The following is a 27,036-nucleotide window of genomic DNA, read 5'->3' on the forward strand; positions in this document are numbered from 1 at the left end:
AAACTTTTCGAAAATTTTACTCGAATTTCACACTGACGGTTTTCAAATTTAGCAACAGTCGCGACGAAACATTACTGGTCGCGTTAAAACCAGCCAAATCGGTTGTACAAACATTAGTCGACACGGTACATTCGGCGTTTAATCGAATCACGGCCGAAGATGAATCACGATCGCGCTCAAATCGCTGCGCGCATGTGGCCGGACGCGCGGGGCTAGTCTTGGGAAATTGGAAAGCGTTCTAAATGTCACCTCGTCCATAAAGTCGCCTACTCTTCCCCCCATGAAAGGATTACGATGTAGCGCCCTGGTACACACCGGCGAACGGATCACGCCCGAAGACAATGATCGGGCCGCCGATGGTATCGGGTATCGGCTCTTCCGCCGTCGTTCGATCGCTTTTAACAGGTAGCCACCGGGCTACGCGGACCGAAAACCGGCTCCGAAGAAAACCGGTACAATTCCGGCCCGGCGAACTTTTTACGAATTCCGCTCGTGTGTGTCCATCCGGAGAGACCTGCGGTCCAACGCCGACCAATCCTTACGGTCCTCTTGGCGCTGCAACGGATCGATACGGGAATTCTACGTAATCGATAACCGGCGATCACCCCTCTCGAATCCGCGCTCTTCTCTCTCTGCCGACCGATTACATGAATAGCGGATTATTCCGCCTCTGAGGTGCCTACGTCATTCTTAATCCCCGATCAACGGTATTATTGTATCTCGATTCGATATTGGTGATATCTCGCCGATACAAGTAGCACTGTAATATGTTTCTTTTTCAAAAAGTTGGTAAACGTGCTATTTTTTTAAGTACACCTCCTTTCAGAAGTATTTTCATCGAACATCTTATTTAGTGGTAACTTTTTATTCGGTTTAGATGATGACTGTGTTTGTCACTCGTGTAATTAGTTTACTCATTTGTTGCGCTCGTATGACGAATTAATTTCATAGTCTTCGATCGGCACGACACGCGTCACCTTTGATATGTTTGAAATACTTCAGAGTTTATGTTATTACAAAATTTGTAGTTTATTGTTTAAATCTCGGTGAAACTATAAGCGGATAAAATTAATGCTCATTCAGTTGCTGCATGCTGGACGTGTACATATAATTTTTGTTTTGCAAAAAATTCGCAGACTAATCATTGGATTGAGAATCTTCGCGCGGAGCATTGAATCTCTTGCGACAAGTTCCAGAAGATAGAGACGAGATTCTACTGGGAACATGAAGCAAGTAAAGAATTCTGCGCCAACTGCAAAGGATAGAAATCACATGGACTCTTCATCCTTCCTTGAATAGTCTCATCGAATACAAACTCACCGATCGAACATTTTTAATTTAACATTTTGACTGACGAGCCAGCAGCTCAAAAGATTTGATAAAATTAAGGTATTTTATCTCATCAGATTAATATTGAAAAGTCGAGTTGTACGACTCGACTCTTTTGTGGAGGCGAATCAAATTAGAAAGATACGATAGATTAGCGCATAAATTAATTTTACAAATCTGATCGATCAACGCGATTGTCTGATCTTACAGTTTCAAATAATTATATCTACAATTCGACGTCCTTTACGCGAAGTGCGGAATCGCGGTCGTCACACATCGGTGACGCAGGTAGTAAGCGTGCTAATGAAATTATCGTGGCAAACGAAGTGTCAAACAATTCCAGTGCTTCAATATGCAGGCGATTATGAATAATCCATAATTCCGACAATGACGATAGCCAGTGAAAAATCTTTGATCGATCGAAGCGGTGATCGAGATTCGTTCGATCAAACAATCGGAGGCGACCGATCGTGCAACGCGTTTGCATCGATTGTCACGGATAGAGTTCTGGGACTAGCTCTGGAAATCTACGGGTTGAATTTCCTCGGTCGAGAATTGGCGAACTTGTACGTCTTCCCGTCCACGTTACTCTTCCACGGAGCAATCAGCGGCACCGTGCCGGTTTCCCGGCAGCTCGCGCGCCCGGTTTTATCCGTCCCCTATCCTATCATTGAATTATGAAGGGACTAAAACTTTATATAATACTCCATCGACGGAGAGGATTGCAGGCAGAGGGGCGGAGGCGGTGGGCGGGAGGAGCGGCGTCGTGGACCACGGCCGTTCGATTAGAACCGTAGAATCGGCCGATCGGGAGTCGGGTGAAAACGTGATCGTTGATCCGGCGAGGCCGACCGACCGATCGATCGATCGATCGCCGCCTCGTTTTTGCTTAATTTTACACCGGCTGGCACGCGACCTTTGATACGCCTCGCTTTCACCACCCTGCCGTGGGGACGCGTTCAAGCCGCGGCGCATTTGAAATGGAAATTCGAATTGCATAAGGTGGAAAATCTTTGGGAAACGGTGTATGAATTTCCTTGAGCTTGTACGCCGCGGCCTAGATGCATTTTGAAACGCTGGTAGGAGCGGCGAGGGGCCGGAATGCGAGAGAAAATTCTCTATTATGGTTTGTTGTGTTCGCTGTAATTGCTATTGCCAGATTTTACGCAAAGATTCCAGCTGTTATACCGCTGCCCTTAGTTGAATTGTTCTAAAATTTATGGTCATCCAGAAAATACTGAAACTTAAATTGAAAATAGAAGAATATTATGTATAACTCTAGGAGAATACTTTATTCGTTATACCTTGTTTTAAGAAGTATTTTATATTATTTCTATTTTACGAAACGGCTAGAAAAAATTGTAACTAAATTTTAGGGGGTCGTTTCAAAGAAGTAGTTTAAATTTTCAAATTTGCGACAGACACGGTCATTGGATAAAATTGTTTAACGTTTTTAAAGACGAATGAAAATTCCCAATTGCACGAATGCGTTCCTTTCGATTCGGCCATCGTTAGGTTGATCGTCTTTATGCGAAATAAAATGTTTGTGTATTAACTGTAATAAAGACAAGTTAGATGACAATGTACAGTCAAACCTGTTTTTGTGCGGTAGATAGGGATCGCAGGAAAAAAAAACGCACGAAAAAATATTCAGAAATAATTTTTCACAACATATTCAAGAAAATTTTTTTATGCGGTAGAGAGGGAGCGCAGAAAATATGTGAAAGCTTCGCGAAATAGCAAGAAAGTGCTTTGCAAACAAAACAAATAATTAAATTACACATTGAAACATTTTAAAAAATTTTAATTTCTAATTTTAAATATGTAGTTCGTAATTGGTTCGTAATCGCTTTCGTCACTTGAAGATGATACAGTTGATTTATTTATTAAATCTTGTATAATAAAATCATATACGAAATAGTAATTTTCATAAAATTTAATACAAATTCAACTTCCTTTCAAATTTATTCTTACATCTTACATTTTTACTGCACTCTCTGTATAGAATAATGTAATATTCTCTAATAGAATAATATTCTACATAGAAAATTCAATTTGTATTTTAAATTGCGAATTTTTTTGCGTACGTATTTTCTTTTGTCGATATCCATATACCGCAGAGAAAAAGAAAAATTGCACAAAAAAACGCATAAAAAAGACCGCACAAAAACAAGTTTGACTGTATTTCTTCGTTCAATAGTGGCAAAATATAAAGAATAATGCGACAGTGTTCTGAAATTCTTTTTAAAGTCTTTAAAGGTTCATCTTTCACCTATTGACATTTGCTATAAATGCATAAAAACCATTGTCCAGCTATCATAAAATTAGGCCAGTTCGAGGTTAAAAAGATGAATAAGAATTTTAACGTTGACCTCAGCGACGCGTTTTCATTAACCGATGACGAAATTAGGCGTCGCGGGGCAAGCGTTCATAAAATAACCGGCGACCGATGTTTATTTCTGCAGAAAATCGACGAGCGGAGCGCGCGCATGCAATACCACGACCGCCTGGGTCAATTAATTTTGTTTAACCTGTTAACCGTGCGACCTCGATCTCAAACATTGGGATAGGTACAATTAAAATCGACCCCGCAACAACCTGCGCCGCGGTTTGTTTGCGAGCAAATGAGAATCCGAAAATAAACAACTGGCGGGAGATCGGGCGGAGCGTTACAAGCAAACACCGGGCGAAGATCGAATAAAATTGTCTCGCGTGGTCGTTTCGTTCCGCGAGAAAACGCGCTTCGAAAGTTCGCCCGACACGCGCGTTCGCGATCGCAAAAAGTAGAAACGGTGAGTCATGATCAGCCACGTTCGCCGATTCTTATTCAATGGCGAGTGCATCCGGTGAATTTTCGCAACCGACTGACCGGAAACCGGTGCATCGAGCGAGAACTCGTGTTCTCAGACATCGGATCGCGCTAATTTCTTCCGAAGATACTGCAAAATTATTAACCGGTAATAATTAGTTGATCTTAAGCATGCGGGTGTTTATTCGAAGTTGCTATTGTAATTATAATTAGACGCTGATTTTGATGGATTTATGGCACGAACGAGTAGAAGAAATACGGAACACTGAAACCATTAAAGGAAATTAAAAATATTGACATATTATTCTCAATTGAGATTGTTAAAGGAGGGAAGCAACTTCTAATTGATTGCCACTTCTTAAAATTGATTCGGACAATTTGTATTTTATATACGTGAGAAAAAAATCGCAGACACTTGTAATTTATGCTCAAGACAAAATGCATTATGAACGACGAAATAGATATCTCCTTTGCTTGTTAGAAAATCATTCATGAAAGCTAATATCTGCAGATAAATGTAAATTAATGCACCGACGCATAAAGGTTAATGTTAATCTATTCCGTGTCTGCATAAATTTCGGAAATAATGCCGGGAATTACCTCAGTCGCCGGAAAATCTATTTCCAACTAATACGTGAATATAAAATTTCAAAATGGTGAATCCTTTTTTCATTTCTACAACAAGAATTTCTTAAATTCTCGAAGAAAATTCTCCTCCACTCTAATTTCCGTAAAACAAGGTCTCGCCACTTTTTCATCTTTTAAACAACCTCTCACTGTGTTTAACATTCCTCTTCCCCCGTTACGGATATTATATTTTTATCATTATTATCGTTACCATCATTTCTATCATCGCCATTTTTACATTTTGATTCCTCTTTACGCTATTCTTTTTCTAAATCATTCTTATAACGTTCTACTTACAAAGGGATTTCGTCGTCCACGTGTGCCAGTAAATAAATAAATAAAAAGTCGAGGAAAAAGAAACGTTTTCTTATCTCGCGCACATTATCGCGGATTGATGCTGCCTTAAACTAGCTTTTGCAACAAGAAAGACCACGCTTGACTCGAATTTTTGCGGAGCAACCGGAGAATGCATGGTGTCCTAACGACCGCAGCAGCACGTTGTCGATGGGGCGTAAAGCCTGGCGGAAACAAAAGAGCGGGCCGTAACGACTAATAACAGAAGGATTCGCGTGGTGGCATGGCTCCGGCAGTTATCTCGAAAACTACACCTCGTTACGACTTTCTCCGGGAGTCTACTAAAAATGTTAGCCAAACGTCCAAAGTGTCCGGAACTTCCTCCCGGTCTGAAGGAAGACTTCGGGCTCGTAGCTATCTCTCTCTCTCTCTCTCTCTCTCTCTCTCTTGCTCCCTGAGCACTTCCCTTTGTGGTTCCCAGGCCGTCGTAAATATCCATCGCGTTTGCTCTTTCCCCTTTTTGCGGGCCGGCTTCCCTCGCTTAATCCTCGCATCGCATTGGGGCCGTTTCTCTCTGCCCCCTCCACGTCCCCTCTCTCTCTCTCTCTCTCTCTCTCTCTCTATCTCTCTCTCCCATAAGCTGCGACGAATTAACGTTGAAATTTGTTTTTAGATCTCCTTAGACTCTCGAGAGCAACCGGAGGAGGGAGAGAGTACGAGTCAGAACTCGCCTTTCATTATGAATTCTTCGCGCGGCTTCTTGGACGGCCTTAACGCCGGCGATTCTGCAAATTGCGCTCGTCTGCTCTTTCTCTTTTCCCCTCTCCACCATCTCTCTCTCTCTCTCGCGACTGACAAGCACGGAATTCCGAGGGAACGGCGCCGCCCTAACTCGCGGACTCGTCGAAGGGGCCAAATTTTCCCTGGTCGAATTGTCCACGTGTTTCTTATCGCAGAGTCGAACTTCTTTTTTATCGAACGGACTCCTGTCGCCGAAGAATACAAATTTCACCGTTGCTGCACTGTCGAAACGTTTTCTTATTGGATGGTCGAAGTGCTTCATTTTTCTTTCTTGAATATCTGAAATGTTTCCTTATTGCACAGCTGAAGTTTGTCCTGAAACAATCCTAAGACTTATACCTTATTGATCAGCCAAAATCTTTCTTTATTGAAGAATCAAAATCTTCTCTTATTGAAGAATCAAAATCTTCTCCTATTGAAGAATCAAAATCTTCTCTTACTGAAGAATCAAAATCTTCTCTCATTGAAGAATCAAAATCTTCTCTTACTGAAGAATCAAAATCTTCTCCTATTGACGAATCGAAATCTTCTTTTATTGAAGAATCATTCCGATAGTGGACGGTCGAACGTTTCTTTTGTCGAACAGCCCCAATTTTTTCTCAGCGAACAAACCCAATTGTTTCTTATTGGATGCTCGAAATTTCCCCCCCATCGAACGTCCCTAAACTTTCCACATCGGATACCTGAAACGTTTCTTCGTCGAACAAGCCAATATGTTTTTGAATCGAGCAGCTGCTGCTTCCTAAATAATCGTAACTTCTCCTCGCGAAAGAGCAAAGTTCGTTCTTCTTGAACAGTTGTAATCTTTCTCGTCGAACAATTTTAATTTTTTGCATGGTCGAATTGTTGTCGAACAATTGATTATGGAATAGGAAAATATTTCAGTAATCGTAATAAAATAATCAAATTTTTCCATCGTGGAATAGCTGAATCAGTCTTTATCGATAAACTCCACTTCATCGAGCAATTCAAATAGTTATTTATCGAATAATTTAATTGAACGTCCAAAATTTCTTTTCTCATCAAAGATATCTTGAAAATTCAGAATTTCCCTTCGTCAATAAATATAGCTGATAGATAGTTTTATGCGATCTCTGACGAGCTCCCTGTCAGTGGCTACGCATTTCAATTACTTTTTTTTAGTTCAGGGTATCGATTGCAACCCTCGATGTGTTAATGTGTTTGTTGAACGGCACAGTTGTCTTGCGACAGCGAATAGAAAATGCGTGTCGCACGGCACGCGACAAAGGGAGAATACTAAAATGCGTGGATCAACGAAACGCAGATGTTACTTTTGTATTCGGGTGGAATGAGAGGACAGGAGGACGCCCTCATTAAGGTTGCGGAATAGTTTCTTATTTTAGACTGCAGCTATCGGAATTTTTAAATGTATTGTTTCAGCGATACTGTATCAGCAGATGCTAATAATCATTGTTTCTTTGCTAGTATTGCATTCCGTGTAATTGAATTGTTTTCTATGCTTATCTTATTAATAGACTGCGGATTTTATGCGTTCGTGACAAAAATCTGTAGATCAAATCCAAAATAGCAATAACATATAAACAATTTTAAAATGTAATCGTATTACTGTTAACTTACCAAAATTATTATAAAAGTAAATAAGTTTTTGCTCCTTGCAATTAATGAAGATCATTTCTTACTTTGCATAAAAATCCGCAATCTGCTCACTAGTAACAAAACAGTATACAACAGTGTACAACGAATTGTATTTGTAGAATATGATTATCGCTTGACAAATATTACATATTTTGGAATATTTTCATACATGTTGGTGGAAAAGTATAGTAAAGCATCGGGTATTTCTCTCCTTCTGATGAAACGAACCATCCAAAAATACAATCAAATTTAAAAATATCGACGAGCACAACCCTCCCGCGCGCTGTGCAAGTCAATTGTGTCTCGCTGCTAGTTTCTTTGAAAGAGCACAGAATCGATCATATCAGAAATACATCACCTCTGACGGAAATTTTGCTCCGTTTTCAAGCTCCCCATAAAAGACAGGAAGAAGTGTAATTACAGATGACTAACGGTCATTAAAATCGTGACAACCGCAACTATTCCTGCCCGGTGCCGTTCTCCGGCCTGATAAGAAACAGCCTTCGGTATACTAACCAACAGATGCTGACAAAACGACCGCATTTCCAGCGAGAATAATGTCCCGATGGTTATCGTCACCGCATTATGCCGCGAAGAAGTGCCCGAAAGCGATAAAAAAATATTTCTTCCTTGAAAGCGTACGCTTAACCTAATATTTTCAAACTCTTACAATAAGATTTCATTCGTTTTATATTGCTAAAAATTATTTCCATCGTGTTAAGATACCATAAACAAGTAAAAAGGCACGTTTTGAATCCATGAAATCAGGCCTCGGAATTATCGGCACGCAATATGCAGATCGCGAGGGATCACGCTTTCTGAAATCGCCTAAACGCTCGGGGCACTTCGGGTGCGTACTATACCAAAGCTACGAGGGACTGCGAGTATCATGAGGTGAAATTTAGGCGATCATGGGGAGCGAGATGTGCGACGGTAGTCAGAAAGCGTAACCCTCGCGATCTGGATGTTGCGTGCCGATAAATCCGTGCCCTGCGTGAAATGATCAAAATATTTCGGGATGTTTTATTAATAATTGTTATTTGCTTATAATCATTTTTTTTAAGTTAAAGTTCTATAAACAAGTTTGTAGGTAAATTCTAGACACGTTGAAAGAGAAAAATATTGTAGCCAAGGAAATTGGTCGGATACCGTCACCGTGCGACGTTCAGTCTCCACTCGGTCGTTTTCCTTGCAATCGTCGGTGTTCAAGAGATAGTCCAATAAACGCATCGGCGAGCCAAGAGACGCCGTGTCCGCTCAAGAGAACAGTTGTTTTATTGTTCCAGGTCTCAAGGGAACGGTTATAAATTCCCTATTGTCGTTGCACGGAGGGTCGCGCGCGCATTCCCTGCTCCAATTTACCGCGTTTCTTTTAATAGCCGAGTCTGAACTCAACCGGACTCGACTCGACTCGACGCGACCCGGGTACGACTCAATGCGACTCGCCGCGATTCAACTCGGGTTCGCCGCGTTTTGCGCCAACGTTGTTTCGCGTAAAGAGCAACATCGACGACGCACGGTCGTCGAACCGCCGCGGTCCGTGACTCATCCGGTGTGCCTTCGTTATTGAAAGAATTATTATTTTCTGCTAACGAGAACGATGCCCGGCCAAGATACGCCGGCTTTGCGAAATTAAGCGATTCAAGTTACGCCTTCTGTTGCAATTAACGCTGCTGTATGCAGCTGTCGGATCGACGCTTCCTCCTGGCCGAAATCGAGAAACGGATCCGCGATCATTTTCGTTCGTACAACGGGTGAAGGGAAACGTACATAAATACGCGCGAGGAAAATAAATTCCCGATAAGAAGAAATCAGCGGGAGATCGTCGCGCGATTCGCGCGAGGTAACCGATGAATTATTCACCGGGGAAACGCCGAAGAACAATGGCGTTGCTAGCCGTGGCAAATCACTTAAATGTATTGATTTTCATGGGGTCGGGTCTCGAAGTTGCAGATGATCGCCGTATCTCGGAGTAGGTTTCTTTGAATCTGATTTCTTGCCGATAAGGGGACCCCGGATTTTATACGCTCTCGATGAAAAGTCGTTCGTATACAAAACAGTCGAAAAATTTAAAGTATTGGGAAATACCGTTCTACCATTTCATTATTGCCATCCCACGTCCTACGCTACCATTCAAGTTGTAAAAAATTATCCCCCCCTCTGATTTTTCAGTATTTTCTCTTCTCAATCGAATTCTGTGAATTCCGTTCGATTCATCGCTTCGTTTTTTAAAACAAACACATCGAGGTAAGGTGAGCGCCATTTCATAAAACGAAAATACAATTTTAAGTCAAACAAACAATTTTGAGGTTGAAATAAATTCGAGTGAGAAATATTTGAACGTTGGATTTGATCGCAGACGGAATTAAGTTTTTACACGGATCTTCGGTTTAAGTAATAATTTTTATTCTGCGCAAAGATTTGCGATTGCGGGTCTCGTCTGCTGCAACGATGATAATTTCTTTGAAGAAATTCGCAAGTTCGGACATTCAATTACCGCGAGAAACGCCGCGCGAACGGTGCTCGGGTACCATTTCCTGGGTATCTCGTCGCTCGTCAATCCGTTTCTGCATTGTTTACGTAATATTGTTCCCCGCGGAGATGTCGACGCTATCGCGGGCTCCGCTCCGTGGTGCAGCACGTGCCGGCGTCGTAAATCTCCGATCAGAATTTATGTTACGCGAAGTGTGCTCGTACATCCACGCCGGGTCCGCTTGTAACGCGTTTCCGCCGAGGCGGTGCCTTTTTTTTTCTACGCCGAGCCGGTGCCTTTTTTTTCTATGCCGAGCCGGTGCCTTTTTTTTCTACGTCGTGCCACGACCACCGTGGACAAGCGATCGCCGACACCGTTTGCGGATCGTCCACACATATTGTTATTCCCCGAACGTCGTCGCCGACAATGTCGTATCCGTTTTCGGGATGCAATCATCCCTATAAATGCGTTTGCTCGATAATGCGCGGCGCAGGTGTCTTTCATCGAGCATCCGCTTCTCTCTCGCCCGCTGCATTTTTCCGCGGCTCGTATATTTTTTTTTCTCTCTCTCTTTACGCCTCTCCTCTCTCTCGGCGACGACGTCAATACATCTGGCCCAGAACCGTTCGCCGAGCGGACAATACGCGCGCGACGCCGATGCGACTCGGCTTTTGCGTGAAAAACAGAGGAAAATGCTGGCCCGGAAACGTCGGTTACGCTTTTCGCGCGCGCGGACGACGAAATCTAGATGGTAGTGTGGTTTGTTCGCCCGAACGTTGCGAAAATCGGGGTCGAAAATCGCAGCCGTTCATTGTTTTCCGGTGGAACGGCGGATACGATTAGACACGTGATATTTTTGGAACTGTTTCAACAGATTTTGTTGGATTTGGTGTAATAGTACCTCGACACGTGTTTCTCTCTCTCTCTCTATCTCATTTTCTCTCCGAAATTGTTTTGTTTCTGTTTGAATCCTTCGAAAGTTTTTTAATAATATAGTCTGTTAATGTAGAATTTAGCAATTTGAGTATTTGGTACAGCATATTACCTCCGTAGACTATCTGTATACTAAAAGCATCTTATCTCGCTATTTTTATACCTCGATACTAGTTCTGTTTCGAAAACACCTGTTACGAAGACCGCGAGACAGTCGATGACATCTAAAATCTGAGCAGTTTATGATTTTCGTCGCGGGGCTTGAAAATTGAACGCGGCAACCCCTCGATGCACGCGCAGGCGACGCATTTGATCGGAATTAATTTCAAGAAACCGACTGTAACAATCGTGAGAACAAAGAAGCTCGTGCTGTGTTCGCATGGCTCGCGGAGATGGGAAACGCGAGGAGACAGGCGGCGATAACAGATAACGGGATATGATAATGAGTCTGTAAACTGATAAAATGGAAATGCCCGGTGGTGTACGTCGGAAATCCGTGATTCTTTGTTAAGTTTGAATGGTGGCGGACAGGCGCCGAATGAGCGGTCTCGCTTGGAAACTTTGAACATGCTCGACAAGATTAACGCGCGCTGTCTTATCACGGATCGTAAACAATACTAAAAATAAAACAAAAGCCCACCGGCAAAATTTCCAGTTTCAAGGAAAATTGCGTCGCGCTGGTCCTGACACCGGGGGAATCTTTCTCCGGCTGAAAATTATGATCATTCGTCAACAAAGTTTGTAGACGCTTCGCAGCAACCAGTCCTCGTAATCTAAACGCAATGGAACGTACAGCTATAATTGGAAGCGTTACACGAACCGGAAAAAGATTCGTAAAAACGGTGTCATACAAGCTGCCACAGCTGGTCGTTGATAAACCTTGATAAGTTGTGCGTCAATATCGCGATGACGATTGAAATTAGCCTCAACTCGTTGCTGGGCAGAGAACACGTAACTCGCGGTGCAATTAATGGGAAATTGCTCGTGAAATTGTTATAGTCGATAGTTCTCGTAATTACGTCGGTGTATTAAAAATCATAGAACCAGCGGGCAGATTTTAATTCGGGCAGATTAAACGTAAAGTTAAATTTGGCACTCTCGGAAGCCTTATTCGGGTGTCACGATGTGTTTGCAACAACCGATAAAAGAGCGAACAAAAATACGTACGCGATGTTACGTACGTTTACGCAACCATTGGGTTATACGCATGAATCGAAGTGCAAAGATATACACTGTATACTTACTTATCAAAGTGTATACATAAGTAATGAATGCACTTCCTACAATCATGTTGTTGTTTAGTATGTCATCTAAGATTGCCAATGCTAAGAGAAAATTATGGAGAATATTTATATACATTAAGTGTATTCTTTAACACGCTAGAAATAAGTAACACGCCAGAACGACGGAACGCGACAAACTAGCGAATCCACCATCACTGAGCTTATCAGAATGCAATTCTACAAAAATCTTAGACACATATTGCGATAACAATGGATAAACATTCGAATAAACTCATTCTCGTTGCTCTTATAAATAGACTGCGGATTTGCATAACTTAAAGTAGAGAAAAGATTAAACGAGATGAAGAATGTTGATGTATTAACTTCAATTTACCAGAATGTATGTTGTTAATTGTGGAACGATCGACCAGGTTCAGCGAATTCGAACGAAAGATCCCGTAAAACAAGACGCGTGATTCGTAGCAACGATAGGTCGATTCGTAGCAGCAACAGGGTTGATCCGTTTCCGGGATATTTGTCGCGAGGCAGAGCCGCGGAAATCTTCTTTGCACAGCGCAGACACGTCCCTGTGTTCCATGTCCGTTGTGTTCCAGCTTAACGCCACTTAACGCGTTTGAAACGGTTTCCGCGAGAACGAGGCGAAACGCGATTAGACCGCGAATAAAATGCGTTTTGCGGCGGCGGAAGTCAGCCGGGGGGGTTGCCTGGTGGAACAGTCTGAAGGGAATTCATCGCGCGAAGCAATCTCCGTGGCCCGGCACGGCAGACGAGTCTCGGTCCCCGGCGCTAATGAGAACCCAGAGGCACCGGAAGTGCCGAGTCTGTAAAGAAACCGGCGACCTTCGCGAAAGCTCGCGCGGCCTGGAACATTTCGAAAGAGAAAGTCCCCGGTACGGGGTGAATTTCCATCGCAGCTGCATCCACCCACGCGTCACCCGAACAACAGAGCACACAGAGGGACGGTGCCGACGCTACCAACGCGTCAATATGGCCGCTAAAGAAAAATACGCGCCGCCGTCGTTCTGGCTTTTAGCCCGCAAATGGAAAATATCGTTGAATAGATTTTCCCTTGTAGCTCCAAAGAACTTTATATTTTTATCAACAAATACAGGTGTTTTCGGTAAACGATTTTCAGTTAGGTTATGGATCTTCAACGTTCAAGCTTCTCGCGTCTGTTGCGAGGAACTGGTGTCGTATAGACGCGTGAATGGTCGACGCATATCATTTGCAATTTTTTCGCGTAGCAAGAAACCTTTCCAAATGGTTGATGTAATAGAACCTCGAGTATTTGAACCTTTATTCCTCGATTTCTCTATTATGTGAATGCATTCCACGTGTTACGCGATCTGCATACAATAGTATTTATTGCAAAAGTCATCGACCGCTGAATCGGACAGTGTAAATACTTAAGCAACTGTCCAATAAATAAAGAAACGATCGAATAAATTTGTTAACGCAAAACAGTCTTTCCATTTTTATGAATAACATGAGAATTTTATGTATTTATTGAAAAATTGACTGAATGCAATTTAAAATAGTAATAAACGTAAAATAATTTAACAATATCAATACATTATTTTTAAACCATTGAAACAACTAAGTAATGAATGAACTTTCTAGTTAGTTTCTAATTCTTTCAGTTGGTGCAGACATGTTTTGTTTTTCGTAATAAACTGTTTATGAACAAACGAGACAAGTCAAACAAGTAAATTCTTATTTTATCTTTGAAATTGATCCGCAGAGGGTTGAAATGAATTGTTTGTGAATAGATGAGGGAGGTGCTTTTTTTCCACAGGAGATTAATTACGGTCGGTTTGTTTGCAGGCTGTCGGAGCCGATGGGACAAATCCACGACGGGGTCGGCAACTACACGGCGAACGTGAAGTGTTCCTGGCTGATCGAGAGCAGCCCGAATTACACGATTCGCATGCACGTGAAACAGTTCGCTACCGAATGCGGCTGGGATCACCTGTACATTTACGACGGTGACAGCGTCGAGGCGCCGTTGTTAGCCGTCTTCTCCGGCCTGATGCACAAAGATGGCTACCACGTGCGACGCGTACCGGAAGTGATCGCTCGTTCCGGAAGCGCGTTGCTCCACTTCTACTCGGACGTCGCGTACAACATGAGCGGCTTTAATATTACTTACAAGATCAACGCATGCCCGAGCAGGTACACACAACGGATCGTTCTTGTGTCGCTTTGTTTGATCAACCAGATAGGATGATTTGTTTGCGGATCGCGTGCGTATTTATTTGTGTGCACTTCCATCCTATCTCCCTCTCTCCCTCCCCCCATCTCCCTCTCTCTTTCTCCCTTTCTGCCGCTGTCTCCCCAGTTCCGCTTTCGTTTTTCTCGCCGAGGGCCTGTTTGCGCGGTGCATACAATGGTTTGTTTGACCTGGTGTTCGTCTTCTGCAACAGCTGGTTTACCTTCTCCTTTTTTCCTGCCGATCTTTGCGCTGAATGCATTCCACTGACCCAACAGGGATCTTTTTAATCAACGTCGGTACTCCGCATATCGACGGCATTGTTAGTATTCTCATCGACGCAGGCACTTGATTTTAATATAAAATAAATGACAGTAATTAGATGAACAATAAGAACAAAAATTAAATTCACTTGTCGTCTCAAATTTAGCCGATTGATTTAGATGTAGCCATCATTGACATTTTACCTGTACGATCTGTCTAAAAATTACATTGATTTATCGCTGACAATTTTCTATTTATCGTATGACAACGTTTAATCTACTTATTATAGAGTGGCAAAAAAAGAAACGATCTTTATTTCGATGAAAAAGAATTTAAAAGTTGCTTCGCTTCATAGTTAATTAACACGTATGTGATTCGGATAAAATTCCAGAAACCTGCCAGCGTCCGTTGGTTTTTATACTAGATTATAATCTCCTTTATATTCTCCTGTGGCACATGTCCGTGTGCATCGCATCATTCAAATCCACGAGTGCTTGCTGCCCGGTTCCCACGTAAATCCTCATTTCACGAGCCTGAACACGTCTGAAACGGAAGGACAGTTCTGCACCGGTTCCGGTCGACGTCCGTTCCCCTCCGGTAGCGAAGATTATTTGTCCGTCGATTAAATAAATGTTTGTCCTGTATCCTGTACTATCGTGCACCTGATAAGCACGTGTATACCAGGCGATTAGGCTGAGGCGATACACATCGGCCACGTGCGTCGCGCGCGTCCTTTAACCTCGTTACGGTCCTCTCCAATCGTAAATCAAACAGATAAAAAATAATCCGTTATGAGGAGCATTTAGCTACTGAAGGATCCAATGAAAATTCAAAACCGTGGACAATCGAAATTTAGAGAATAATATTAATAACAATCAGTTTTTTCCTGATAGAATGTTGCAGGGGTGAACGCACCCTTACAGAGAAATCTTTAAATAAAATTATTTAAATTTCACGGTGAGTAAATTTGCGGAAGAAAAAAAGATAATATTAACTCTTTGTTGAAGTCTATTCATTTGCCTGACTTTTTTTATTACATCATATTGAAATTTTAAAATAACAACGTTGGTTCAAAATCCAACAAAAATTCATTTTGTGGACCGATTGAATATTTTTGTAGGTATTCTGAAAAATTTTGACAAATAAAATTGTTTAGGTATTCGCACACGGACTGTTCCGGCCATGGTGTCTGCATCGACGGCGTGTGTACGTGCGACGCCACGTGGACCGGCGAGGCTTGCGAGGTTCAAGTCTGTCCGAACAATTGTTCGCACAGTTACGGGCAGGGCGAGTGCAACCGCGAGTCGCACCACTGCGACTGCGTCCACGGTTACAAGGGTGAGGATGCACCTCTCTGGTTGCCGGAAGCTTGGCTCGAATCCATTCGCACGGAAAACCGCCGACACGCCTGGAAAGTTATTCTCAGGGTGTGCAAGTCGAACTGCACCGAGCGCAGAGGTTCATGTGTTGTCTGTGCGACGTTGTGCTATATCTGCGACAGAAATTGCATTAGACTAAAGTTACTCGACCGTGGCTGTAGGTCAGAGGATCAAGGGCGGTTCTGGTCAAGAGCTTTTGAAATAAAAATACTTATTCCTATCTCGAGTCTGGAAGGATTCTACAACTTGCAGGATGTTATATCAGACTGTTGAGTTTTAATATTTCAGTATAAAAATTGTTTAATGAGCTTTTTATATTTCAATGCAATAGATACAAAACGTTGTAGAATGTTAATACGTTCATGACTTGTTTCATTAACCTTTGGTATCTATAAGTGATATAGATTAACGCTGCAACATAGCACAATATCTGTATATTATTAAATTCAATGATATAATAATTAATATGAAAACACGAAAAAAAAAGAAAATTTATTTACGAAATTCATTTATAGGATACTCGGAACATCATAGAATGGTTAAGAAGTAATATCTTTTTCTAGACATTTACTTAATTAATTCAGTTTATGCAACACCGCATTGACAACTTGTCTTACATATGCAGTTGCGTTTATCTTAGCGAGCAAAAACTCAACACGCTGAATCCGGTTATCGTTAGAGGATAATAAAACGTTCTCGCAACATAATGGGTTATTAATTAATTTCATCGTTAAGGCTAGTTGCTTTATTTTTAACCACATGCGAGACATTGACAAATGATTTATACCGCTGCTTGAAATCCAATCGAATCGAATGCATTCAAATAATAAAATAGTCTTGTAGTTATCGCGATTGTTGTTCTATTGACAATCACAAAAATTACATGATTTAATGAAACGGAATTGTTAAAGTAGCTTAATTTTAATTCTAAGAGATTGTAGATCATTGTCTTCAACTTAGTGATCGAATAATTGGTAGCTAGAACGCCAAATAAGACTTTTTCGAGCCAAACTTCGATTTATTCAGTTATCATGGAACTCTTTCATGAAGACAGTGATCCATTCGTCGTCTAATTTCAAGAAATTTCGATGAAACAGGCGCAGACTGCAGCCAGAGAAGCGACAGAGGTTTCTGGGAGACCGTGACGTATACAGACTTCTCGCCGGAGGGTTCGGCTAGTCACTGCTCCATCGTTTGGAAAGACTCCTTGTACGTAGTCGGGGGCGAGAGCTTCCATCGGGCCAAGATGATATACGTTTACGATTACAATGGGAACGTCTGGGAGATACCCCACATCGAGGAGAAAGTTCCATTGCCCCGGTACGCGCACTCGTGCGTGCTTTTCGGCGACAAGATATTCATGTACGGCGGGGTTGTACAGAACTCTACGGTGACAAATGAGGTTTGGGCGTTTGACGTCTCTGCCAAGGTCTGGGAGAACGTTACCGTGCACGATAACTGCCACAACAATAAGACCATGTGCGGCCCCTTAAAGGTATACCATTCACTTCCGGTTTAGCTCCTTGTATCAGCCAAACAGTTTTCGTCTACCAAAAATGAAAACGAGCCGTCGTTTACAAGTGGAATTTGGATAGTATCTTGTCAAGTCAAACATTGAAATTGGACCATTTTATCAAGATTGTGATTGTTCATTAAAAAGAATCAAGAGAACTTTTCGGCTGGAACAGTATACTGATATTATGTGATACTGTATACTGATATTACATTAACGTGATCTTTCACACAGGTAGCTGGACATACCGCAACTCTAGTGCAGAGTCATGGCAAAAAAGAGAAGATGGTCGTGATCTTCGGCTACTCGCCGCAGTATGGCTATCTGAATGTGGTCCAGGAGTACTGTCTAAGCACCCGCGAATGGCAGATCGTAGAAACAATAGGATTCCCCGTGAAAGGAGGCTACGGCCACACTTCCGCGTATGATCCCTTAACAAATCTGATCTACGTCTACGGCGGCTACGTATCCGAGTCACAGAGTACGCAGGTGTTGACCAGTAGATTGTTCTCTTATCATCCGAATTACCGTGAGTGGAAGTTGCTCACTTCAGCACCATCCGCTCGTTTCTTTCACACGGCCGTCTTCATCTCTGGAGGCTTGATGATCGTCTTCGGCGGTAACATGCACAACGACACAAATCATTCCGACGGTACCAGATGTTATTCAGCGGACACCATAGTGTATGACGTGACCTGCGACTCGTGGCACCAGTTTCCCATGCCAAAGGAGATGACCGATCTACCTAGGTACGGGCACAGTGCAACAGTTTTCGAAAAGTCGATGTACATTTACGGAGGTTTCGATGGACAGATGCTCTCCGATATGCTGAGGTGAGTGTATAGTAATTAGGTAGATTCCTATGTAAATATAGGGTACAATTTGATTTTCTTAGTAATTAATTTATGGTTGTACCAACAGGTACACGCCAGGGAACTGCGAGCACCTGACTAATCAGGTACAGTGTTTGAATTCGAGGACAGGGGTGAAGTGTGTCTGGGACAAACGGAGTAGCAAGTGTATACAGATCACCTCGATACCCAGACACTTTCTGATGGCAGATGATATGCACGACGGGATTTACATGAGATGTTTGGATGACACGCCGCCTAGAGGCATGACCTCTCACACAGAGTTGTGCAAAGTGCTCTCGGACTGTGTGGCATGCGTGCAGACCTCCTACAATTGCGTTTGGTGCGGGAAAAGTTGCTCGCACGAGATATGCCGGGAAAACGCGAACGCGCCGCCGACAAAAGCGATCAAGGATCTGGAGCAGTGCGACGCGCATACCGGAATCGAGTGCTTGCAGTTGCACACGTGCCATGCGTGCACCAGCAACCCCCACTGTATTTGGTCCTGGTCGAACGGTCCGGACCGGTGCAAGCCCCACTCCAAGGCTCGCGAGGTAGACACGCTTGCAGAATTAGAATTACCTATTTTTGAAGTTCCTCCTTTAAGATCTACGTTGATCTTCTTACCACAATGTAGACTAGATACTTTTTTGAGATCACCGTCGTTCTTCCTGTTACACCTTATTTTAAATACGTCTTTAAGATTTGCATTAGTCTTTTTACCAAATCTTACGTTAAATATTTTATCGAGATTAACCTTCAATTTTGTACAAAGAGTATTCATTATAACACATGTTTTTCGCAGGTGACTATTCTGAACGGGACTATCCAGGCCCAGCGCTTGTCCATTGACTCCTGCCGTGGTCCATGCGTGGAGTACACTTCCTGCAAAAACTGCACGGAGTCGGACTGCATTTGGTGTCAGAACGAGAGGAAGTGCGTGGACAAGAATGCATATCCGGCGAGCTTCCCCTACGGACAATGCCGAGAATGGACTACATTAGACGGGAAGTGTCGTCCCACTGAGACAGGAAAGGAGTGGTGTACATTCTACTCGTCGTGCGCGGCATGTCGGTCAGATCCCGGATGCGGATGGTGCGATGATGGTTCTGGAACTGGAAAGGGGTTGTGTCTGCGAGGAGGAGCTCGAGGTCCCAGCAGTAAAAGCCCAGACACGTGTCCGTTTGAGCGGTGGTACTTTACCAAATGTCCTAGTAAGTCAAGGTTACAGGATTAATGAATTTTAAGTGATGCTAGAGAGTTCAAATATTTTTTTCACTATGATCGTAGCTTGTCAATGCAATGGCCACAGCAAGTGTCTTCCAAACAGCAGCGTGTGTATTCAGCCATGCGGGAATTTGACTTACGGGCCTCACTGCGATAAATGCATCCCCGGCTACTACGGGAACCCTCTGAACGGAGCGACTTGCCAACGTAAATTACCTTAATCATTAGATGATCTATCATTAGACTTGTCAGTGATGAATGCTTATTCAATTACGCTTTTCCGTTCCAGCTTGCTTTTGCAATAACCAAGGTACACATTGCATCGGCGAGACGGGAAAGTGTTCGTGCACGACAAAAGGTATCATTGGAGATCATTGCGAACGGTGCGACGTGTCTAGTCTTTACCATGGTGATCCTACTAACAAAGGATCCTGTTTTTGTGAGTAACTGAGTTTTACCATTAACCTGCGAATATTTATGTGAGTTGTCATTTTTACATTCTCTTTTTTGCAGATGATTTGGCTATTGATTATCAATTCACGTTCAACCTGAGCAAAAAAGAGGATCGCCAGTACAGAGCCATCAATTTTAAGAATTCACCACCGAAGCCCGACATTGACGCAGAATTCTCTATCACTTGTTCCGTTCTCGCAAAGATGAACGTGACCATAAAGAAAGCGAATACGGCGGAGATACCTCTGTTGCTCGGCGTAAATTGCACGACCAACATGTACAAACATCGTTTTAGCAAAGCGGACTATAGCTTTGGCAGCGAGGACAACAACACGTTGACCACATTCTATGTATACGTGTATGACTTTCAGCCGCCTGTGTGGATTCAGATCTCGTTCTCCCAGTATTCCAAGCTAAATCTCCAGCAGTTCTTCATCACATTTTGCACGTGAGTACCTAAAACAATTCGACAGTCAACAGCGAGAAATAAAATTTCGGTTATCTTTATTAAACTTTCCTGGATTTTTATCGCGTATCTAGCGAATGACAGTGGGAGACAATTCGATCGAGCAATTTGTTCTTTATTTTTTTTTCTTCTCCAAAATTCTCTACGCTTTTGTGTTGTCCTAAGCCTCAGGCAGTACTTACTTGTAAACTAGAGATTACATGCCACCACCCAGGTGCTTCCTCGCTCTATTATTGGTGGCCGCAGTCCTCTGGAAGATTAAACAAAAGTATGACATGTACAGAAGAAGACAGAGACTCTTTGTAGAGATGGAGCAGATGGCGAACAGGCCGTTCAGCCAAGTGCTAGTCGAAATAGAGAGGCGGGACGTCAGTAATTCGGACTCGGAACGTAGCGAGTCCGAGCTGACCAATTGCCGTAAGAAGAAAAAGGTTTGCATCCGACTTATCTTCCATAATTAACGGATTTTTAATTAACGAAACTGCAATCATTATTAAATGATTTTAGGATGCCCCTAGTCCGATCGCGCTGGAGCCCTGTTGCGGCAACAGAGCCGCGGTCCTGTCATTGCTAGTCAGATTGCCTACTGGCGGTGAACCTTACACGCCAGCCGGTCAAAGTGCCGGCTTAGCAGTAGCGTCTGCGTTAGTTACACTGGGTAGTCCACGAAGGCCTTCTCAGGAATTGACCACGAAGGAGCCGAAGAAGACTCGGAAGTCCGCCAGTCAGCATCCGGACTCCACCTGCATTTAGCGATAAGACGGAACGAGGAGCAAGGGAGGGAGGAATATATATATAAATATATATACATTACAGTATAGTATAAAGATCGTGGGTGACAATGAGCCTTATTCTGTGATCTTGCCTCGAGATGTGAACGGGCAGGAGGAAAATTGTTGATCTTTTCGAACTCTACTCGAGCGAAATGTGATTCTAATTCTGCGGCGAACCTTCGTTTCGTTTTATCGTCGTGACTACACCCGGTCCGTGATATAATAGAATTGTATCAATATCAGTTCCCCAGGGGGAATCGAATCGTAACAATGCATCGTACTGCAACGCGCCATCCAGTATCGTGTTGCAACTTCGAAGGAACGGGGACCGACTATCTCATTGATTAGACTGCGGATCCTTATGCGTTTTTTGTAAAATGCAGGAAAATGTTAAACATATTTTAGCTTTAGATTTTTGATGATTATTCTATTAAACGAAAGAGATTTTTATCTTATCTTAATTTTCGTATAGTAATCCGTGAAATGGGATTTCGCATAGAGATCTGCAGTCCAGTGTCGTCCTCCAAATAGTGATCCTCTAGGTTCCGTGGATCTGACGTCGACGTAAATCAATTGGAAGCTTTTTTCCTGAATTCCTTTTTTTTCCTGTGTGGATTATTGGGTTCTTGCATATGTTTTGACTAGATTTGAAAAGAATACTTGCGTTTTAGAACATTTTTATGTTTTTTTAAAAGAACAGTAAAACTTTGTCACAAAACATATTCAACAAATGTTTAATGTCTAAACCATGTGTGACAGGATTTATGCATGAACTCAATAAATATAGGACAAACTTGACGTCCAATGTATTTTTGCGCCACATTATCGGGTTTATCGATTGCGCGAGGGATACATTTCAGAACAACCTCAGGAGGGTAACCAAGATGTAATCAACAGAAAAATACGTCTCCGTTATTTTAACCCCCGTGGCCCAAAATCATAAGACGTCTAATCCGTCCTCTATGTACATTGTATATAAATCTGTTGAACGGTCAATTGAAATGGTTGTTTCATTTGTCCACCCTCGTAACCTCCTCGGATAAAAATTCATCCATTTTCTATTTTAGATAAAACCTTTGGTCTCTCTATGATTGTTTAGAATATGAGGTTATGAATAAATCTAGTGAAATTAATGCGTGATCTGAAAATGGATGAAAACTAAGGAAGGATGTTTTATGCAAAAATGTCTGAGGAGTGTATGAGGGCGTAGATCGTCGATCATGCAGTTTCCAGCGGATTTGTGTGAGCGATTCAAGGAGGAGGACACATTTCATTTTGTAAAACTGTAAATACGTGTGTCGCGCGTCTCCGAGCCGAAAGCGATTGCGATTCGCATGGAACTTGGGAAAGGTGACGAGCAAACTGTACAGATAAATTGGCTCGGGAGAGAGAGAGACATGAGAGAAAGAGAGAGTATTCGTCTCCAGCAGGATGTAAAATTCAATTCTAAATTAAACGGAGGCGGGCGAAGGCGACGCAGTTTCTAACGTTGACGCGATTCTTCTAGGACGGCGCCACAGTCGCTACGTTTGAACCTTGTGCCAAATCATTTTTCATATTGGTATTACCGAAACAAGCAAAGGGAAACAGAATTCTACTTACGAAAAACCTTATGCGTTTTAAAGGACAAAAATAGGAGGGATTTTCAAACATATTTTCCACTGCCTCGTCTCCGTCAGTCTCTGACGAAGAAGAGCTAAACGCACGATCGAAAAATCGATTCGTTATGGTTTCTTTCGTAACGCGATGTTCGTTGTAGACATGTTTCCGAGCTTTCGGTCGTGCGCTGCTCGGTGTAATTTTAATATGTAACGAAACATAGGGGAGGAAGAAGGATGTGGACGTTGCAATAAGATCGAACTATCGTTTTATATGTGTTTTCGTTTCGCTGCATAATGGTGGCGATGCGCTCGTGCACCAAGCTGAACCTCGTGCTGCGATCTTTCCGGTTAATGGAAAAGGTGATTGGTATTCTCTACTACGTGACTGTGGTTTTGTTTTTCATTTAATCTAGCAATTTAGTGGGACAGGATTATTCAAAAGAATTTTTAATTCCCGACGAAACTGCTGATTGTTTTATTACTATTATAAGACTGTTATAGCCCATTAATAAATCATTGGACAGTGTTCTCTAATATCTACGTTCACCATCTTATAATGTGACAATGTCCCACTAGATTGCTAATACGTCATCTACATTCTCCTTTAACAAGAATTAGCAACTTCCATAGAGAAATTCAAGCTAATCAGGTGTTTAGATTCCTCTTCCACGTTCGCAAGTAGCTTCCGGTTACTGTTTTTTAAAAACCCATCTAAAAACAATCTTCAGCACAGCAGGGAAAACTATGAATTAAAAATCAGGGTAAAAGCGTCGTCAAATTCACGATCTCTAAACGACTACGAGAAATTTCCCGGCGTTTAGACGCACTGCTCAACATGGTTGGAGGTTTTTTCTTACGATTTAGGGATAAGATTTTTACGAGACCTTTGATTTTTAAGGCACGAGCAGGTTGTCGCAATTGGGGCGTTCCGATTGTCTTGAGCAGTGCGGTTTGGAAAAGAGGCCTTGGTGCACCGGACGTCTCGCCGCAGCTCGTTTATGTTCGCAGAACACGGACGGCGCGGGCGTTTTTTTAATCATTGTACAGCACGGATCGAGTGCAATGCATTTGTTTAATTTTACCATGTAATACTCATCGAGTTTCGTTCACACTCTCTGTAATGTATCTAGAATCTTCATTGTGAGGGGTGCGACCGGCCGCCGCGGGGGCGTAGCTCGAGCCCAAACAAAAGATGGTTACCGTCGCTCCCCGAAAGAGAATTAATTTATTCTTTAATCGTTTCATCCCGCGGCACGGCCGCACCCGCGTGCGGAGCAGCGTGGTGTACATTTTATTACCGTGAAGATAATTTAATTTTTTATACAACTGTTTCTTTCTTCTTTTTTTTTTTTATTTCTATTTCGAGCGATATTAGCCTCCGATTCGCCGGGCTCTCGTTCGGTTGCGAAACGCCGAGAATTTAGTTGTACATACGAGGAAATGTTATGTTATTTAAACGTGTAGCGTCGTCGGACGTATTGCTCAACACTGAGTAGACTTTTTCTCATCCGTTCGTTTCGGGAATACTCTTTTTCTTTTTTCATTATCTCGAATCCTCTTACTGTATAAGCTTCTGTTGTTTTGTCGATGAAATGCGTTATTTTCGACCGGTTCAACAAAGATGAAAGTATCTCGCTGAAGATAACTCATTTCCCATGCTCAGGACGATGGTTGGCCAGATTCCTCGTCCCTGATCCCTTCTTCTCGTCCACGCCCTTGACAGAAAGTATTCGATTCACCCAATCAAACTTTCATTATTTCGTTCAGTTTATTTTAGATACTTCATTTAATGTCTACATGTTTAGAACCTGTTTTTTATCATCTTACTTTCGCAGCTGATGAAAAATCGATTCTAAACGTGCACTTATGTTAATCTACAGACCATCTTGTGAAGGCAGCGCATAACGATTTAATGGAAATTAGGACAACGAATAATTTCCGATTGTTATTATCTTACGCGAAATATTCGATGTGAAACATTTTGTATACGATGCGTCAATGACGACTATGCATGCTCGATCATAATTGAAGAAACATTACTACGTATACTTAGATCCTTCGATCTAATCGTACTGACTTTTATTACACGCTTTTTAATTCTATTATTCGATTTTTCGGATGTTTTAAATATTTCATGTGTCGATCGAATATTTTCTACCAGGGGTATGGAGTCCCTTGATACTGCCAAGATTGATCCACCCCCCTAGAGATTTCTACGATCTATCTGTCTTCGAAACCCCCGAGCTATGAAACCATTGATCACCGAACCCCATAGTGCCTGATTTTATTCGTTCGTTTTATATCAATTATATTGTTCTACACGATAAGTCTGTACATTATATTAAACTTCCTAGACGATCTTTCACAAAGATGTCTCCAGAGTCACTTCTAGAAAGCTTTTGAATCCGTTTCGCCAGCACCCGGTGCCAAGTCACGAGACCTGGCTACTCCAAACCGATTCCATAACGATTCTCTCTGCACTCGCCGGTCTCCCAAGTGACATCGGCACTCAATGTTTGGCAAGCTTTTATCTTTTCCATCGCTCTATGCCCTCAGGGAACTTTATGTCCTCCGAATCTTTAACGGTGCTACGAAAATCGGTTGTTATGTTAATGATCTTGTAAATTTCCTTCAGTGCAAAAAAAAGCAATTTTTATGAACCGTCCGGTGAACATCTTCGATGAGAAAGAGTAACAGATCGCACGAAATTGCAAACGATTTTCGAAGCATCCATCGTCGATCCTTGTTTTATTTCGGTCGGTGAAACATCCGTGGCTCTTCTCGACTGGATTAAAATTCTTTAAGATACACTTCCGAGTACTGTAACGTCGCTGTTGCAACAAGTAGAGACAAGTTGCGGGGGTGAGTCCATCCTGGTAAAGAGAAAACACTGCACACTGGAGAATTTTTATCGTCGAAACAGTTCAACTTTATTTCATAATTCTTGTTTGATTTCAAACGGTACAATTTCCTTGAAACTGTGGGCATTTTGTCAATTAAAAAATCCGCAAGAACGTGGGAGACGTAGACGATGTTTCCTGAGGTCTTTTTCGAGTGCTCGTAGCTTCTTTAATTTTTTTCTTGTAACGTAATCGGGTGGAAACTTTCGAAAAATGTTTCTGTGACGCGTAAAATTGCAATCCTTCTCCGACTTACATTTTTAAAATTCGCCCTCCGCTGTCAATAATATCAAATGAAAGAATTTTGAAAGAACTTACGATCTACTTGCAGAAAGCATTGTTTTTTGTTTTAGAAACAGTGAAAAATGAAATTGACGCCAATGGCAAGTTAAGGTTAGCAAATTCTTAAATTATGGGTGGGCACAGCCCCGGAGGAGCAATCTTCACAACAGAACCGCACACCGTAGTTGTTCAGACAGATATGATGGCAAGAGAAAAGAGAAGAGAGTGAGAGAGAGAGACGGAGAAAATCGCCGTGAACGTTTTCTGCCAGCAAGTCAACCAAGTCATAGTCAACGTAATAGATCTAAAGATTTTTAGAATGTTAGCGGTAAGAGTAGACGATTAGCACCGACCTTAGATCTAATAACGGTGTTTCCCAAACGCTGTCAAGTTATTTTACATTCTACAACCCCGTTAAACAAAAACTGGAAACATATCTATGGAAAACCTGATCGTTAGAACTTTAGATTGTCATTTAATCGATTTCCTTAATTGGACGATCATCGATAACTCTGTTTTACAATCGAAATTGGAGATCTAGAAGGATATTTCAGTTTGATTGCGATTAGGGTCGCTTGTTTTAGGGTATTAAGTTTTCCGAGCGAAATTGGGGTTTGCGGGAAAGCTAAGAGGATTTGTTAGTAACGAAGGAGGTTCTTGACTATTGGACCGCTATGCTTGAACTTGAACATATACCACCAGTTCTGTTTCAATGAAATTTGAATCCTTTAGAATTTTTCTTTGAGACATTAAAGAGTCTTTAAACAATAGACAAATAATAATATTTGTATGCTTGAAAGTCTGAGTACGCCTCAAATTCGCTTAAAGTAATGCAGAAAATATTTTTAAAGAAATTTCAAACTACGAACCTCCGAATTTTTTCGCGAGAATTAGCCATCGATGTTGGATTTTTTAAATCAAGCTTGACCGACGTTCGAAGTGCTTTAATTTCAATATTGAGAAGCACCGGACAATTCTGTTCCTTTGCCTG

General features: G+C 42.2%; 1 protein-coding gene across 2 annotated transcripts in view; it reads left to right on the plus strand.

The window, feature by feature from the left end:
• The window catches only part of Dsd (attractin-like protein dsd), a 29,818-nt gene extending 5,629 nt beyond the window's left edge, over positions 1-24,189 (plus strand). The window contains exons 2-12 of one of the 2 annotated variants that reach the window (XM_078197564.1): positions 13,952-14,299; positions 15,757-15,938; positions 17,077-17,474; positions 17,727-18,325; positions 18,414-18,897; positions 19,149-19,557; positions 19,634-19,777; positions 19,860-20,009; positions 20,084-20,471; positions 20,683-20,920; positions 20,997-24,189. In XM_078197564.1, the coding sequence (XP_078053690.1) occupies positions 13,952-14,299; positions 15,757-15,938; positions 17,077-17,474; positions 17,727-18,325; positions 18,414-18,897; positions 19,149-19,557; positions 19,634-19,777; positions 19,860-20,009; positions 20,084-20,471; positions 20,683-20,920; positions 20,997-21,242 (3,586 nt within the window). In that variant the 3' untranslated portion in view covers positions 21,243-24,189. The remainder of the gene's footprint in view (positions 1-13,951; positions 14,300-15,756; positions 15,939-17,076; positions 17,475-17,726; positions 18,326-18,413; positions 18,898-19,148; positions 19,558-19,633; positions 19,778-19,859; positions 20,010-20,083; positions 20,472-20,682; positions 20,921-20,996) is intronic. The other variant, XM_078197565.1, reaches the window with a different exon arrangement.
• The last annotated feature ends 2,847 nt before the right edge of the window (positions 24,190-27,036 follow it).

The sequence above is a fragment of the Augochlora pura genome, chromosome 3 (genome assembly GCF_028453695.1).
Source record: "Augochlora pura isolate Apur16 chromosome 3, APUR_v2.2.1, whole genome shotgun sequence".
In the NCBI taxonomy this organism is placed as follows: Eukaryota; Metazoa; Arthropoda; class Insecta; order Hymenoptera; family Halictidae; genus Augochlora; species Augochlora pura.